The 13,244-nt window shown below is 34.9% G+C and overlaps 1 protein-coding gene across 1 annotated transcript in view; it reads left to right on the top strand.

The window, feature by feature from the left end:
* Positions 1–501: 501 nt before the first annotated feature.
* Positions 502–13,244, top strand: part of LOC148950165 (uncharacterized) — a 61,855-nt gene continuing 49,112 nt past the window's right edge. The window contains exon 1 of the mRNA XM_089091484.1: positions 502–636. Within this exon, the coding sequence (XP_088947610.1) occupies positions 563–636 (74 nt within the window). The 5' untranslated portion in view covers positions 502–562. The remainder of the gene's footprint in view (positions 637–13,244) is intronic.

Below are 13,244 nucleotides of genomic sequence, written 5' to 3'. Positions count from 1 at the left end.
AGAAAAACTTCAGCATAAAGATCCTATGGTTAAAAAGGGTGGCAGATTCTTTCACATACATTATATTTTCCAACTTTACCGTCACTTCAGTTTTGAGTTTTACCGTCATTCTTTACATTCATTGAAAAGTAACATGTTATCTTTTAGTTTAGTCGCAAGAAAGAGAGGGCGTTAGAAAGTTTTATTGGCTAATAATTATCAATTACAACAAATTAATGAAGTTGATACTTTATACGAATGAATAAACCTCTGCTGTGTTCATTGAACGGAATAATTAAAATTAAGAAACATTTCTTTTATAATAAAAGCTCTATATTGGAAAATCAATAGCATCAGTGAAAGTGAATGAATTCATAGATATGTTAATGATAGGATAAACGGTGTTAATTTTAAATAGATTCGTCAAAATAAAGGCTAAATTGAGCCTAAATCTAAACCATGATCGGATGCACAGATGACTAAAAACAAAGAATCTACATCACTGACCTACAAGTCTGATTCAACCGACAATCTTAATTGAATCTAGTGAACGATAACGTTAAGTTTTACTTTTCATAAAAACATGTGGCACTTAGGCTACCTACTAGTGTTGTTATTAGTGCCCAGTTCCAAGGCCTTTCCAAGGAAATCAGAACGGTAATGTACAGTATAAAATCATGTATATAATTGTACTTTTGAGCAAACCTTTGCTTCTATAGGTTAAGATAGAACTAGCCGGTTGTAAATCTGCGGGCTGTCATTTATTTTTGAAGAGCTGTTCACTTTGAAGAGCAATTCAATTTTACCAATTTAGTGTGCCCTTAGTCAATGAAAATAATTTGTTGCTTCGAAAGTGACGTGATCTTATAAGCCAAATCACTCTTATCACCCCAATGTGCAATATATCATTATGAGAAAAAATATATTTATCAAATTTTTAAATATCTGGGTTTAATAGAAGGTCTGGGTTTGGGATAAGACTTCCTCGCGATGTTCGTTAATCTTTTATGTTTTGTTTTTGTTTTTCATAATGAATTTGCTCTGCAGTGGAAATACAAAGTGAACTTTTCGTAATCAAGCCTTTACAGTATTATGGTTTAAACCAGAGATTATACTAATACAGAAGTGATTTGATTGCCAATTATAATTACATATTTAGAAAAAAAACGGCACTTATGCATTATGCGGGTACCGCTAAAGAAGTCAAGTTTGGTTAATTCTAATGAAATAAAATAAAATAGGATGAATATATAACAGATTAGAAACAAATTTAGGCTCTATATTTGCACATTTGGGGGGTGGGGGTAAAGTATAGCATATATCAAATACGTAGCCTAACCTAACCTTGATAGCTTTCACCCTCCCCCCCCCGAAAGCCCAAAAAACAATCGTTTAAATACTGTAAGCTCCATGAGAAACAACGCTTTGCAAACAATTTAGGTCTTGCAAATAGTCGTTTCACGGGTTTTGTCGGGTGTCTGCAACATTTCCCGTTTGACATTCCAAATACAGTATATAGCGGTGCCCGCATAATGCATAAATACCGAAAAAACAATATATTACATATACTAAAGTAGTATCCTAGCCGAGTCGATTGGTGCGCTGGATTTAGGATTCTCTGTCCAAGAGGGCGAGGGTTCGAATCCTAGTGTATCTAATTATTTGGTTTGGGACGGGGGTCAGTGGCGTGACTCTGTAAGCTCAACCAAAGTCGACCCAGCTCTAAATGGGTACTTGGAGAAATCTGGGGAAGGTAAACAGGATGGGTGTGCGAAAGCACAAGGTGGTTGGCCCCTATCCCCCCGTTGCACTTCCTGGCTGAAGGGCCAAGAAACGGAGATCAGCACCGCCGGTAGGGACTGTGAAGTCCAATGCCGTATTCTTTACCTTTTTATTTTTTAAGATATTTGTAGATATCACTTAGCTTATTGCTTAATACAATATTTATGACCATGTTACTTCATCCCAACTCTAATTTACTTGCCTTTCTATGGATTGTCAAAACGGCAAAGCTTTCTAAAGCATTTAGTGCACCTTTATGTTTATTCGAGCCCGTACAAAATTGTAAAAAATTCGATGGACGAAAAATTAAGCAATAAAGTGTAGTGCTACTACTTAGTATCTAATTAGCGTAGGACTACTAATCAACAGCTCTTGACGAAATTATCCAACTTAAACAGTTTATCCCTGGGCATGTAACACAAATGTTACGATCAATTGTTTTATTAGCGTTTTTATTTTACTAAATAGTTTTGATGATTACTTAATTATGGTTTAAATGTGTGTTATAATAGCACGTAAAATTAGCAGTTTTTGTTCTAAATTTGTCTGATAGTGCGTTAAAACACAAATTCTTATCCAAATTTAATTTGATTATGTCTTTAGTTCAAGCATAGGACCAATAATAAAGGAGGTCGATTGAATATCCGCAAATATAGGGACAACATTCAAATTCTGAACAATAGATTATCTAGTTTCTAAAATTGGGGAAATAGAACGTTGATATAAAATAATACGATAAAGGAAAGAAAATTTTTCGAACATTTCCACAAAGTTGAACTTTTTATGAAAATTGTACCCCAGTGCCAAGAAATTCTGCCGATTCACCGTACTATTCGGGATTTGTACGTATTATCTTTAAAAAAAAGAAGAAAATTCGATTATTATTATTAAGATCTTTTTGGTGAATGCCACAGTCCAATAAGTAAATTTAAAGAATCAACTGCAGATATATGTAAATTGATTCTTGAGGAGGAGAAGTAAATTAAAGCAAAAAAAAAGGCTGCGAATCGAAAAAATCAAAGATATATCCAAAAAATGTGAAATACCTGGGGGCGGGCACAATGCCAGAGGCCTACCTTTTGTATGCGGTGTTGTGTTTCTGATTAATACTGCAGAACAGAACTTCGTATCTGCCGCTGACAAAAAAAATATCAAACAGTTCGCGGTAACCAACTGTAAGTAAGGAGCGACCCGGCTCAATGGTAACTGAAACTCTAAAAAACGGAATTTTGTTACCAATAGATACATCAAAAGAATCAAATTTTATGCTGATTCCAAATATATAAGTTTCATCAAGTTTAGTTTTACCCATCAAAAGTTACGTGCCTGAGGACATTTGCCTTATTTTCAAAAAAAGGGGGAAAGAACCCCTAAAAGTTATAGAACTTTAATGAAAACCACACCATCATATTCAGCGTATAAGAGAACCCTACTGTAGAGGTTTCACGCACCTATCTACAAAAATGTGGAATTGTCCAGTTTTTGCCAGAAGAAAGATCACGGATGCGTGTTTATTTTATTTTTTTTCCCAGGGATGATCGTATCGACTCAGTGGTCCTAGAATATAGTGGGAGGGCTCATTGTGACTGAAATTAAATGTTCTAGTGCCCTTTTAAGTGACCAAAAAGTGAGGGCAACTAGGCCCCTTCCCACACTCATTTTTTCCCAAAGTCACCCGATCAAAATTTTGAGATAGCCATTTTGTTCAGCATGGTCGAAAATATTATAACTATGTCTTTTAGGATGACTTAATCCCCCGAAGTCCCCGGGGGAAGGGCTGAAATTTATAAACTTTACCCAATGTTAACATATAGTATTGGTTATTGGGAAGTATACAGACGTTTTCAGGGGGGATTTTTTCTGGTTAGTGGGGGGGGGTCGAGGTATATGGGAGGATATTTCCATGAAGGAAGGGTTCGTGGGGGACGGTAAGTTGCTACGAAGGGGGCACCGGATTTCCCATCATTATTAAAGAAAAAGATCAGAAATTAAATAAATAAAAAAAAAATTTCAACTGAAAGTAAGGAGCAACATCAAAACTTAAAACGAACAGAAAATATTACGTATATGATTGGGTTCACCCCCTAGTCAATACCTCGCTCTTTAAGCCAAATATTTTTTAGTAATTTCATAAGAGCTATTTATTCTAATTAACGGCCTTTGTGATTAAGGGGTCATTTTTAAAGAATTGGAACAAAATTCGAACTTTAGCTTTTAGAGCAAGGTATTGACTAGGGGGAAAACCCCCTAATATACGTATTAAAAATCTATGAATACAGAAGTTCGTTACGTAAGTTAATTCGTAAGTTACGTATATTTATTACTAATAAAAACGTTCGTAAATAAAATTAAACAAGTTTCGAGAAAGCCATTTAACCAAATAAAAGTAAAATTAATATGCAAATTTTGTTTTAATTATTCATGTATGGTGAGCCAATATCAAAACCTGCATTAATTCAAAAACGATCAAAAATTAAATAAAAAAAACAAGTTTTTTTTAACTGAACGTAAGGAACGACGTTAAAACTTAAAGCGAACAGAAATTATTTCCGTACATGAAAGGGGCTGTCCCCTCCTCAACGCTTCGCTCTTTACGCGAATGTTTTTTATTGTTTTAAAAAAAATAAGAGTTGTGAGAAAGTCAAACTTTAGCGTAAAGAGCGAGGAGCTAAGGAGGGGACAGCCCCTTTCATATACGGAATAATTTCTGTTCGTTTTAAGTTTTAACGTCGTTCCTTACTTTCAGTTAAAAATTTTTTTTTTTTTTATTTAATTCCAAAAAGACTTGGCCTGTGTTGTTGTTTTAGATTGCCATAGAGTAAATCAATATTCAGGGTATTTCAGAGTACGCAGGACAGATTTGGGGTAGTTCCTTTTTAAATGTCTTCTAAGCTACGAAGTCAGAAGAGACAAGAAACGTTATATGATCAGGTCCAAATTGACCTTGTACTAGAAATAACAGTGCTATAAATATCGGCTGAATGATCACTCGACGGTTTAGGCAACTAATTGATTACGCTTTGTAATGTACTTTTATCTTTTTGGTGAGGTTAAATAAAAAAAAAAAAACAGTTGTTTTTACTGAAAGTAAGGAGCGACATTATAACTTAAACCGAATAGAAATTATTCCGTATATAAAAGGGGATTTCCCCTCCTCAACGCCTCGCTCTTTACGCTAAAGTTTTTTATTGTTTTAGAAAATAAAGTTGTGAGACAGAGTCAAACTTTAGTGCAAAGAGCGAGAAGTCGAGGAGGGGACAATATACGGAATAATCTCTGTTCGTTTTAAGTTTTAATGTCGCTCCTTACTTTCAGTTAAAAAAAAACTTTTTATTATTTAATTTCTGAACGTTTTTGAATTAATGCAGTTTTAATTTTGGCTCATCGTACATGAATAATTTAAACGAAATTGGCATATTAATTTTACTTTTTTTGGCTAAATGGCTTTCTCGAAACTTTGATCTGACGTAACTTACGAATTAACTCACGCAACGAACTTCTATATTCATATATTTTTATTACGTATATTAGGCTGTTTGCTCCCTAGTCAATACCTCGCTCTTTACGCCAAAGTTAAAATTTTTTTCCAATTATTTAAGAATGAGCCCTTAATCACAAAGGCCGTTATTTAGAATAAATGGCTCTGATGAAAGTACAAAAAAACTTTAGTGTAAAGAGCGAGGCAATGACTGGGGGGTGAACCCAATCATATATGTAATAATTTCTGTTCGTTTTAAGTTTTGATGTTGCCCTTTACTTTCAGTTGAAAAAATTGTTGTTTTTCTTTAATTTCTGTTTGTTTTTTTTAAATAATGCTGGGAAATCCGGAACCCCCTTCATAGCAATGTCCTTCCCCCATGAAAACTTCCTCCTTGGAAAGATCCTACCACGTAACCCCCTACCCACCCCACCCCCAACTACCATAAAAAATCCCCCCTGAAAACTTCTGTATACTTCCCAATAACCATTACTATATGTAAACATAGGACAAAGTTCATAACTTGCAGATTTTCCCCTGGGGACTGTGGGAGATTAAGTCATCCTCAAAGACATAGTTATTGTATTTTACGACAATGTTGAACACAATGGATATCTAAAAATTTTGATCGGGTGATTTTGGGAAGAAAAGAGCGTGGGAGGTAGCCTAGGTGCCCTCCATTTTTGGTCACTTAAAAATGGCACTAGAAGTTTTAATTTTCGCTCAAATGAGCCCTCCTGCGATATTCTAGGACCACAGGGTCGATACGGTCATTCCTGAAAAAAAAAAACAAATAAACACGCATCTTCTGGCAAAAAATACAAAATTCTTCATTTTTGCAAATAAGAGCTTGAAACCTTTATATCAGGGTTCTCTGATATGCTAAGTATCATGGTGTAATTTTCATTAAGGTTCCATGACTTTTAGGGGGTATTTCCCTCTTTTTTCGAAAATGAGGATAATTTTCTCAGGCTCGTAACTTTTGATGAGTAAGACTAAACTTGTTGAAACTTATATATTTGAAATCAGAATTAAAATATGATTTTTTAGATGTATGTATTGGTGTCAAAACTCCATTTTTTAGAGTTTTGGTTGCTATTGGGCCAGGTGGCTCCTTACTTACAGTTCGTTACAACGAACTGTTTGTTTCAGTGCACTACCCATGGTTGTTCACTGTGGAACCTTAATTTAATTAGATGTTTAATTTAGTTATTTAACATTTACATATTTCTAAGTATTAAATATTTAATTATTACCATAATTCTAATACTTGAAATTGAATCTCCTTATTCCTATGTTATCTTGCTCCATCAGTGTGAAACCAGAAAAATAGCCATAAATATTATATAGAGTTGTTCTATTTTCTTGGTCAGATTCGCCTGCTAATCGAACGGCAAAATGTATGCATACTACTTTAATTAATCAAGCTCAAATGATGATAGCCTGTGTATTTCAGTAAATCAAATTTCTGTAAGAGGACTAATCAACGCGTGACCTTGGATCATTTGCTTGCCCTAGATGTTTAGTTTTGACCAAATTGGACAGAAACAAATAAGAATTGTCGGGTACTGGTGCATAATGCGGACACTTCTAAAAAGTCAAGTTCGGTTAATGCTAATGAAATAAAGTAAAATAGGATGAATATTTAATAGTTTATAAGCAAATTTAGGCTATATATTTGCACATTAGGGGGGGGGGGGCTGTAAAGCATAGCATATATTAAATACGTAACCTAACCTAAGTACCTTTTTCCCCTTAAACCTAAAAACAATCGTTTAAATATTGTAACTCATTGAGAAACCATGGCTTTGCAGTCATTTATGTATTGCGGTCTCTTGAGAATAGCTTGTTTGACGAGTTTTTCGTGACTGGTTTCCTTCTACAATATATTAAAGTTGTCCGTATTACGCACCAGTACCAATTGTCGTCACCTTTATTGTTTTTGTATTAAACTATAAATAACCATAATCAAGGCAGAAGCTTGACTCAGTCTTGACTGAAGCCAAAATCGGGGCTAAATATGTTATACGAAAAGTTTTTTTTTCATTTATGTATAGTGCCATGCAAACTACAGACTGGATCAAGTTATTTTTATCAGCTTTTGGTGTAGTGCATAGAGAAGCAAAACAGTTAACTTATGGAATCCACTATTTCTGTTTTTTTAGAGTCTGCCTATATTAATTGGAAAAAATACTTCCTTTATTATGGCAAATAGTACGTCCGAAATGCCTGATGTACTCAAACTCCTTCATCTGGTTTAATCACAAGAGTAGCAGTAGTAAATTGTATTTACACCAGGAATTTTTATCCAGCAAGTGCGATTCCTTATTTCCTGGAACCAAATCCTATCCAGCAGGTCCGATTCCTTTTTTCCGACGGCAAATCCTATCCAGCAAGTCCGATTCTTTTATTCCGACCCTCTCTACGAGATGTTATAATCGATCAAATTTTAGAGTCCAACTTTTAACTTTAATGGGGGTGGGGGGTATCATATTACCGTTTCTACAAAAATTGTTTTTTGCACGTGTGGTCACAACCATGCATTTTCTAAACATCCCCCAGGAACTCCCCCTACATTATTTACCAGATCACACCTTGTATATCCGATCAAAATTTTGAGATAACCATTTTCTTGAAATAGTCCAGGGATCAGTAGAGTCAATATAAGTCCTCCTCCCGCTCAGGTCCTGGGCGAAGGGATGCTTACACCTTTGAAAAACCTAGAGTACTATTTTATGTCATTCTCAGCTTTTACTCATTCTTTATATTTTTCAAGAGCTTTATGTTTTATCATGGACATGTGACCGATTCGACTCGAAAGGACTTAGCTTATGCAGCTCCGTCTTATGGCGAGAATCATCCTAGGTTTTAACTGTAGTTCCATGGGGTGTTCCCCTACCTCCCTCTTTCAAAAATCATGCAAATTTCCTCAAGCTCATAGCCTTTAACGGATAATATTAAAGTAAATGAAATTTATGTATTTGGAATCATCCTAAAAAGCCAATCCTATCTCCGTCCTAGGATATTAATCATTCTAATTTTTGACCGTACTTTCATTGGGTGTTCCTCGAGACCACTCCTTCAAAAATCATGCAAATTTTTTCAAACTGACAGCCTTTAATAAATAATATTAACTTAATAAACTTTATGTATTTAAAATCATAATAAAGAGCCAATGCTTTCGATACCCAATTTGCAATTAACTTTCCTTTTTGTTTGATGATTTTCATCAAGATTCGAGGACTTTCAGAGCGGGTGCCACTTCAGAAATCTAACATTCTTTTTCAGGATCACAACTATCGTTCAAAATGTAATAATGGTTGAAATACAAAAAACAAATACGTGTCCCCCCCTTCACATATCTATAACATGACTGATATTTCATAGTGAAGAGTTTTTGACCGTTTTTTTCGTTTTTTCTTTAATAAAATATATTTTCCGATTTTTTTATCTTTGGATTGATCAAAATCAGTTTTTGTTATTTTGTTTTAGGGTGCTGAACCATTTAGGGTTTGAAAGTTTGACCGTTATTTCATTTTTCTCTAATATAAGGCTTTTTCCGGTTTTATCTTTTCTTTTTTATTGATGATATTCATATTTTACTTCTTTGTTTTAGGGCACTGACCCATCAAGGGTTTGAGATTTTGACCGTGATTTTATTTTTCTTTAATATAAGGCTTTTCCCGATTTTATTGTTTTTTGGATTGGTCAAACTCGGATATTCGCCAATATGTTTTGAGCGCTGACCCGTCTAGGCTTTGAGAGTTCAACGGAGTATTCATTTATGTTTACTTTAAGTTTTTTTTCCGATTTTATTATTTTTTGAATGGATCAAACTCAGATTTTGCCACTCTATCTTAGAGCGCTGACCCGTCTAGTGCTGACCCGGCTTTTCCGATTTTATTATTTTTTATACTGATGAAACCCAGATGTTGCAGCTTCATCTTAAGGCGCTGAGCCGTCTAGAGTTTGAGCCCCAACACGAAGCAGCACTTTTCAAAAGTCTTTATTGTGTCATTGCAGAACAATTTCTTTTTTTAATATTCCTCCTAACCCCGTTTTTTCAAGCTGAAGTAGTGGTAGGGGCATGCGAACACATTACCTTGGAGCATAGGAGACATTGGGATACATCGCATTAGAACATAAGGGGGTTCCGAACAAATTGTATTGGAGCATTGGGGATATATAGAGACATTGCATTAAAACATAGGAAGATCCCGAACACATTGCACTCGAGCATAGGGAATATGTGGATACCTTGTATTAGAACATAGGAGGATTCGAAAAACATAAAAAGATAGAATAGTTCCGACGATAGTGTATTTTAGAGATGGGACATTCCTCCCAGCCTTTTTTTTTTTAAGGTGAAGTACTGGTAGTTGAAGTACGCATAGGGAAACATTTCATTGAGAGATAGGGGACAAGCGGACACATTCCATTGATACATAGGGGGTATTCTGACACACTCCATTGAGAGATGGGGCGTGTGGCTTTTCCATCGGATTTCAGGGGGTTTTTACACTTCAGGCATTTCCTATGGAGAGCCAATTTCTTTTTATGTAGGTAGTTCCTGGAGGAGCCCAAACGTATTTCACTCTTTTCTCGTAATTTTCGGTAGATTATATTAAATATACGAACACTTCAGCATTTTGGAAGGTTTTACTTATGAACTAGGGCTATTCAATTTTATGCTATCAATTTACTCCAAACTTCTTTACTATTAGAAATTTAAAAAAAAACAACAAAAAAACTATGTTTGCGACAATTTTGTTTCTTCATATCAAATTTGAGTTAATATCTCGATAAAGCTAGGTTAAGGGCAAAAATATATATTTTTAGAAAACACATTTTTAGCGTCAGGATGACATGAGTTAAGGGGGCGGGGATATACGTGGAGTAGGGGCTTACCTATGAACTAGCAGTATTTAAAAATTTATTTCGATGTTCTTTTTTTAAGGTGGTGTAAGGACAAAACTTAAAATTTAATATTATTAAGAGCTTTTTTCCAATTATAATTAACTGGGATATAATGGAGTCCTAACAGTATTGCATTAAAGCATGGGGGGCTTAGAGATCTTGCATATAGAGACAAGGGTAAAGCTTTTCCGATTCTTATTATTTATGGATTGATCAATCTAAGATTCCATGTTTTTATTTCTCTAATACAATGCTTTTTTCGATTTTTATTATTTTGAAGTCATAAACCTGAACTTTTCTATTCCAGTGAGGTACACAGTTTTTTTTCAGGTTTTTTTTTTCGAGCGCCCTTCGTTTTCACTCAATTTCAGAAGGCTTTTAGTTTCGGCTTTCTTTGAATTAGGCCTTTTTGCTTTATATTTTGTAATTCCAAGTCTTAATATTTTATGTTTTATTTTTTCAGATTTTTCATTCCATATTTTTATCTTTTTAAAAAATTGTATGTTCAGTATTGAGTATACGGACAATTCTTGTATTTTTGAACTCTTGTATTTTTGAACTTTTCTATTCCAGGGAGCTTATTTCACAGGGATTTTTTGAGGCCTCTTCCTGTTCACTCAATTTCCGAAGGGTTATAAGACGGGACCCCTAGTTCGGGTTTCTTTGAACTAGGCCTTTATGCTTTATATTTTGTAGTTCTAACTTTTAATATTTCATGTTTTATTTTAAGTTCTTTTTAATCTTTATTTTTATCTTTTTCGAGAATTCTCTGTTTAATATTGAGTATACGCACAACTTCTCCAGATTTGGTCATTTTTCAAGGAAAGATGTCTATACTCTCTTTTTAGGCCCTTCTGGGGTCGGGGGGGCAACATACAGCTCGATTCCCTTAACACATCGTGCACTCCTTTAACACTCCTAACCTTAGTTTCAAATTTGCTTACACTCCTGCACCGAGCTATATCTATGAAAAGCCTTTGTAATATTAATGTCCAATAAGGTTTTTTTCTTTTACAGCTCTTTAACATTGTTTTTTTTTTACGTTTTATCAAGTTTTTTTGTCTTAAACATTATTAGTCTTTAACATTGTTATTTCTTTATAGTTTTATACATCCCATTAATAGTTCTAATACCAAAATAAAAGAATCATAACAATTCAATGCAAATGAATAAATATAATGAAACAACATCATATACAATATTACATATTATTAATATCATTGAACAAACTTTGGATGTTTAAAGTCCCTTCCATAAAATGATTCCTTATTTTCTCTCTTCATAGGACCCTTTTTCTCTTCTGTTACTTCGTTTTCAACACAATATTCATTGTTACATCTTGGCTTATACATATTTTTCTTTGAGGTCTCATCCACGAGGCTTTTATTGCGTTCAATGAGTAGTAAGAGAAGTACTATTTCTACACAATGTGACGTCAGAGCACTTTTCTAGGAAATTCTCTTTTCTAGGCATATAATGAAAATCTAATTACTCAATTCTATTTTTAACATGGCTTCTCTAGAATCAAATGTATATGTGTCAGCGCATGATTTCTAAAACAAAGGAACATTCAGAAATTACTTGATATTTTTGTGTGGTATGTTAAAGGCGAAAGTTTTAGGTGTTACGTAAAAGGTGAAAGGAAATTTATTTAGTAGCCATATCATAGGCAGCGCAATAGTGCTGCCTAAGTAAAGAACGATGTGGGTACAATGTATTGTTTATTTCTTTGTCTTAGACCAGGGCGCTTCGTATCGAAGGAGTTGTCGTAGAAACTTTGAAAAGGGCTTATTCGATTGGAAATTGGAGTGGATACTGCCCTTTTTAATAGTCGAAAGTGATTGGAGGGCAACTAGCCCCCCCCCCCACGCCCATCCATCCCCAAAACACATCCAATCAAAATTTTGAGATAGCCATTTTGTTCAGTGTATTTGATTTCCAGATAGAAAATATATTTTGGAGGAGGTCACTCCCCCACAACCCTCAGGGCAAGGGTTTTAAGCTATGCCCTGGGGGCACATAAGAACGATGTCGGCACAATGCATTATTTATTATTTTTTTTCCTTTACACCAGGGCACTTCGTATCGAAGAAGTTGTCGTAGAAACATCAAAAAGGGCTAATTCAATTAGAAATTGGAGTGGATTGTGCCCTTTTTAATAGTCGAAATTGATTGGAAGGCATTTAACACCCCTTCCACGCCCACTATTTCCAGAAACACATTCAATCAGAATTTTGAGATAGCCATTTTGTTCAATGTAGTTGATTTCTAGATATAAAATATGTTTTTGAGGAGGTTACTCCCCCACAATCCTCAGGGCAAGGGTTTTTAGTTATGCCCTGGGGGCATATAAGAACGATGTTGTCACAATGTATTATTTATTATTTTTTCCTTTAGACCAGGGCAATTCATATCGAAGAAGTTGTCGTAGAAACTTCGAAAAGGACTCATTCAATTGGAAATCGGAGTGGCTTGTGCCCTTTTTAATAGTCGAAAGGGATTGAAAGGCAACAAACACCCCTTCCACGCCCACCATTTTCCGAAAAACATCCTATCAAAATTTTAAGATAGCCATTTTGTTCAGCGTAATTGATTTCCTAATAGAAAATATGTTTTTGAGAAGGACGATCCCCCAAAGCCCTCAGGGCAAGGGTTGCAAGTTATGCCCTGGGGGCATGTAAGGTTTTTATAGAAGGCGTTGTCGAAGAAACTTCAAAAACACCTCATTCGATTGGAAATTCAAAGTACTAGTGCCCTTTTTAATAGTCGAAAGTGATTGGAGGACAGGCGTTTTCAGGAGGAATTTTTTTCTAGTAGGGGGTCAGGGTCGGAATAGGGGTTACGGGTGAGGATCTTTCCATGGAGAATATATCCTTGGGGGAAGGGACATTTCTATGAAGGGGGCGCCAGATTTCCCGGCATTATTTAAAAAACGATCAGAAATTATATAAAAAAAAAGTTTTTTACAACTGAAAGTAAGGGGCAACATTAAAACTTCAAACGAACAGAAATTATTACGTACATGAGGGGATTCACCTCCAAATCAATACCTCGCTCTTTACGCTAAAGTTTTTTAGTACTTTCTAAA

Source organism: Artemia sp. Qi Xiang Cuo, chromosome 7 (genome assembly GCF_049724085.1).
Source record: "Artemia sp. Qi Xiang Cuo chromosome 7, ASM4972408v1, whole genome shotgun sequence".
Lineage (NCBI taxonomy): Eukaryota > Metazoa > Arthropoda > Branchiopoda > Anostraca > Artemiidae > Artemia > Artemia sp. Qi Xiang Cuo.
This window is presented reverse-complemented; position numbering and strand designations above follow the sequence as displayed.